At 37.2% G+C, this 4,807-nt stretch overlaps 1 protein-coding gene across 1 annotated transcript; it reads right to left on the bottom strand.

The window, feature by feature from the left end:
• Nucleotides 1-4,199: 4,199 nt before the first annotated feature.
• On the bottom strand, nt 4,200-4,502 carry LOC109148598 (non-specific lipid-transfer protein 2-like). Its single transcript, XM_019296332.1, has one exon. It carries the CDS (start codon nt 4,500-4,502, stop codon nt 4,200-4,202), a length of 303 nt encoding a protein of 100 aa, XP_019151877.1.
• Between the last annotated feature and the right edge of the window lie 305 nt (nt 4,503-4,807).

Raw genomic sequence — 4,807 nt, 5'->3', positions numbered from 1 at the left:
GATGCATGGACTTACATACTAATAAGATTTACACATGCAGGCATGTCAGATTTGATGAAGAAGTTTTCCCCTTTGCTACTAAAACTTCTTTGCAGGATCTATCTACTCCGTTTTCTGGACCTTGGGCGGAATCTGTTCTCAGTCACAGCACACCTATTCCTGCCGTGTCCAATGATAAGCTGCCAGAACCGCCGCTACCTGCTTCATTCGAACCAGCCGTGGTTCCTGGACAGGCTGCCTCGTCGGGTGATCCTGTGGAGCCTGTTGCTCGCCGGCGAGGCCGTCCACGTGGGCGGTCCATCAGGCCCAATGTCCGTACTCACTCTATGGCCACTCGCAGCAATGCAGATGCTCCTCTTTTTGCTCTAGCAGCTCAAGTGCATCCCACGGAACCCACATGTTACTCTCAAGCTGTCAAATATCCTGAGTGGCGTGAAGCCATGGACCAAGATTCAATGCTCTCCTGCATAACCACACATGGTCTCTAGTTCCACCCACTGCAGGTATGAATATTATTGGCTGTAAATGGGTGTTTCGTACGAAGAGAAAGGCTGATGGTGCTATTGAAAGGCATAAAGCCAGGCTGGTTGCGAAAGGTTTTAATCAGGTTCCAGGTCAGGACTTCTTCGACACTTTTAGTCCAGTGGTAAAGCCTACGACTGTAAGACTCCTTCTATCTCTAGCTTTATCATCTGGGTGGTCTATCAAACAGCTAGATGTTCATAATGCTTTTCTGAATGGTAATCTGGCTGAAACAGTTTATATGAAGCAACCCCCTGGTTATATTGATGCTAACTTCCCGAATCATGTTTGTTTGTTAAAAAGATCTCTGTATGGGTTAAAACAAGCTCCCAGAGCTTGGTTTAATCGACTACATACGTTCTTACTATCGGTTGGCTTTCAAGCATCCAAGACAGATGTCTCTCTGTTCTATTACTCTAAAGACTCTGCTTTGGTTTATCTATTGGTGTACGTGGATGACATTCTTGTAATGGGAAATGATCAAGGTATTATGTCTCAGCTCTTGTCCAAACTGTCTGCTACATTCAAAATCAGAGATCTTGGTGAACCAAATTTTTTTCTGGGTATTGAAACAGTTAAGAGTGACAATGGGATTATTTTATCTCAACAACGGTATATGAATGATATTTTAAAACGGGCTGGAATGTCTGAATGCAAACCCCTTTCTACACCTATCTCTGTCTCGAAAACTGTCCCCTTCAATTCAGATCTATATGATGATCCCACACAGTACAAGAGTCTAGCTGGAGCACTGCAATATCTCACTGTCACACGACCTGACCTATCCTTTGCAGTTAATCAGTTATGCCAGCATATGCATGCCCCCACCATATCACACTGGGAGCAGCTCAAACGGGTACTCAGGTATGTTAAGGGAAAAGTTGATCATGGTTTACGCATACGACGGTGCTCATCTAGAGACATTCATGCTTTCTCTGATTCTGATTGGGCTGGTTGTCCTGACGATCGAAAATCCACGAGTGGTTTTGCTGTTTTCTTGGGGAGTAATCTTATATCATGGGTTTGCAAGAAACAGAGAACTGTTGCCAAGTCATCCACTGAGGCTGAATACAAAGCTCTTGCAGATGTTTGTGCTGAGGTTCTATGGATTATGTCATTATTGCGTGAGATACAGATTCCGGGTATTTCCATTCCAAAATTATGGTGTGATAATCTAGGAGCTACATATATGAGTGCCAATCCAATCTTTCATGCGCGCACCAAGCATGCGGAGATTGATTATCATTTTGTTCGTGATCGAGTAGCTTCGGGCGATATCCAAGTCAACTTCATCTCCACAAAGGATCAACTTGCTGATATCTTCACCAAAGCTCTGCCTGGACCTAGATTTTCTTCCTTAAGGGACAAGCTACAGGTTACTAGTATACACTGTGCTTGAGGGGGAGTATTAGGACTCTATGTATATGAGTCTGTTTAGAACTTCTTATCCTTGTCACACTGTGACTCTCTATTCTATATATTCACATCATCTGATCTCATTGTAATCAAGTTCAGAAAATATAATACAATCAGTTCTCATCAGGTTCATGCGTGGTTAAGCAAACATTGAATCAAGACACAATACAATTGAATCGTTTGTTAATGCCTGACTTTGACAATGCCACTAATGGATCAACTTCTATTACACATTTAGGAAACCATGTAATTGAAGCTCAAATTCGGTGTGGAAACAATGTAGGCACCCGAGTCCTGATACCACGATTGTCATTAACTCCTTCAGACCCAAGACTACCGTTTAAATTTCAGAGGAAGCAATTTCCAATAATGTTATCATATGCTATGACAATCAACAAGAGTCAAGGTCAAACTTTATCTCATTTTGGACTACTATTAAAGAAACCCGTGTTTAATTAACCATGGCCAATTGTATGTAGCAGCATCTCGAGTTAGTATTCCAGATGGCCTAAAAATCTTAATATGTGGAGAGTCTATTGTGGGTTTGAACACTACAGATAATGTTGTGTACAAAGAAATTTTCAATAATTTGTAATTTTTTGGAGGATTTTAAATGTCACATCATAATATTATTATTGTTTTCTATATATATGTACAAGTTTTTTTTTTTTTTTTTTAACATTTTTCAACACTTCCAGTTTGAAAATTTTGTTTACACTGCAACTATAATAACAACAGTAATTACTATGCCTAACTTTGACAATGCCACTAATGTAACAGTTTTTTAAAATTTAGAAACGCTTCCAATTTCAAAAAATTGTTTATATTGCAACTATAATAACAAAAATAATTACTTTCAATTTCCTAACATAAATTCAATATTTAGAATTTTATGTCCGTGCATCGCACGGGTGAAATACTAGTTTATCATTAAAAATCTTTCGTACAATATATATCATTTTTTTTTAAAGAAAAGTTGAGTATAGTTTGCAATTGGATCAAATTTTATTTTTAGTCCTCGACTATTGTTGTATTGTCGGATTTAGTTTTATTCTTTCAGTTTTATCATATTAAATCCCTTACTTTGAGCAAATTTTACTTTTAGTCCTCTTATTAGTGTGGCATTGCCACATTAGTCCTCTGACTAGTGTGGCAATGCATTAGTCATATTATTTTAATTTTGTCATATTACATCTCTGACTTTAAACAAATTCTACTTTTAGTCATCAACTATTGTGACATTACCACATTTAATATTGTTCTTTCAATTTTTTCATATTACATCACTGAATTTCATTTGATTTTCGCCATTAGTTCTCCGTTAAAAATTCCATTAATTTACCATTAGAATTGACACAAATAACAAAGGAAAAAATCATTACACATATTGTAACTCATATTTCTGACACATTAGAATTGACAAATACAAAGGAAAAATTCATAACACATTATTATGTTTTATTGGAAAATGTATGTAAAAGATATGCATACCAATTAACGGTTGAGATTATTGTGATCTAATCCAACGATTGAAAACAATTCTGATAAAGCTTATTCAAAGATTGCACCACTACGAAGAACCCGAATCCACTTTGACCCGATCCAAATAGGAAGTAGACCCACATATATTTGTAACACGAAATAGCGACTCAAGTTTTCCATTTTAGCTAAAATTTCCAACAAACTACAGTGTGTATAAGTGAAAGTAATATGAATAGCATGTCTCACATATTGAGTGTATGCTGTTAAATGAAAACGTAATTAAATAATAATAATAATAATAATAATAATAATAATAATAATAATAATAATAATAAAATTTTAGTGGTGTTGTAACGAAACAAGTGTATATTGTTAAATGAAACAACAGTGTATAAAAATCAAGGATCTTGTAGTTCAATGGTATATAGTTGCTCCTTTAAGTGAAAGGTGATAGGTTCAAACTTGAATGGGGACGATTAGTAGTTTGGGTGTCTCTAATGGAATGAAAAAATCCACGAGTAAAATTTTGGATAATTTGTTTTCCATTGATCGATTTCCCAATAAAGATGGAGTAACCAGTTTATTGAGAATGAAAGTGGAAAATTCAAAGTTGCCATAATTATGATGATATACATAGCTAGTAATAACACCAAGTAATACTTATGCAGTGACCGCAAGATGGGTAGGCTATATGCCTTTATTTATTGAATAACGTAACTGAAATAGAATATTATAATGGTGGATAGGATATGATAGAGCTGATCTGAGGCATATATATTTTAACAGGGAGGATCAGGCACACCACAATCCGTAATAGTTTTTCTAGCATTAGGAGCAAACAGTTGATACAAGGGATTTTTAAGGATACTGCAAAGGCACTGGGGGCTCTGCTGCTTCAGGTTACGGCAACATTCAGGCGACGCCGTCCCCGGCAGGATCGTCAACAAGCATGGGAGGATCAGATTAGCCACGGTGCACTCCTCCTGCTGAGCCATGCTCAGCTCCAGTTTGCAGATGAGCATGGCCGTCACCATTATGCACACACCAACTAGTGTCGTCGTAGACCCCTTTCTCATCGTCATCGTCTTCGAGTGGCCGGACGGAGATTCGAGTTTTCTTTGTTGTGTGTTTGTGTGTGTAGTAGTGGTGGTGGAATGCAAGTTTTGGGTGATGATATATAGGGATTTTATAGTGGGAGGAAGTTTATAGTTGGAGGTGTAATATTTACTTTTTACTTTTTCTTTTATGATTCACATGACATTTTATTGATTGATAAAAAAAATCGTAGTGGACCACATGTTTTAAAGTCATCATTTTAGTGGTAGCTAGGGTGGGATTTTATTGATTGGACTCTTTAGATTGAAAATCAAGTTCTTTAAGTTGATCG

The sequence above is a fragment of the Ipomoea nil genome, unplaced genomic scaffold (assembly GCF_001879475.1).
Source record: "Ipomoea nil cultivar Tokyo-kokei standard unplaced genomic scaffold, Asagao_1.1 scaffold2144, whole genome shotgun sequence".
In the NCBI taxonomy this organism is placed as follows: Eukaryota; Viridiplantae; Streptophyta; class Magnoliopsida; order Solanales; family Convolvulaceae; genus Ipomoea; species Ipomoea nil.
The sequence above is the reverse complement of the archived record's forward strand: the minus strand, read 5'-3'. Positions and strand labels throughout refer to the sequence as shown.

Excerpts from the sequence above, each read along its gene's own strand:
- LOC109148598 (XM_019296332.1), bottom strand. The coding sequence starts at position 4,502 with ATGACGATGAGAAAGGGGTCTACGACGACACTAGTTGGTGTGTGCATA.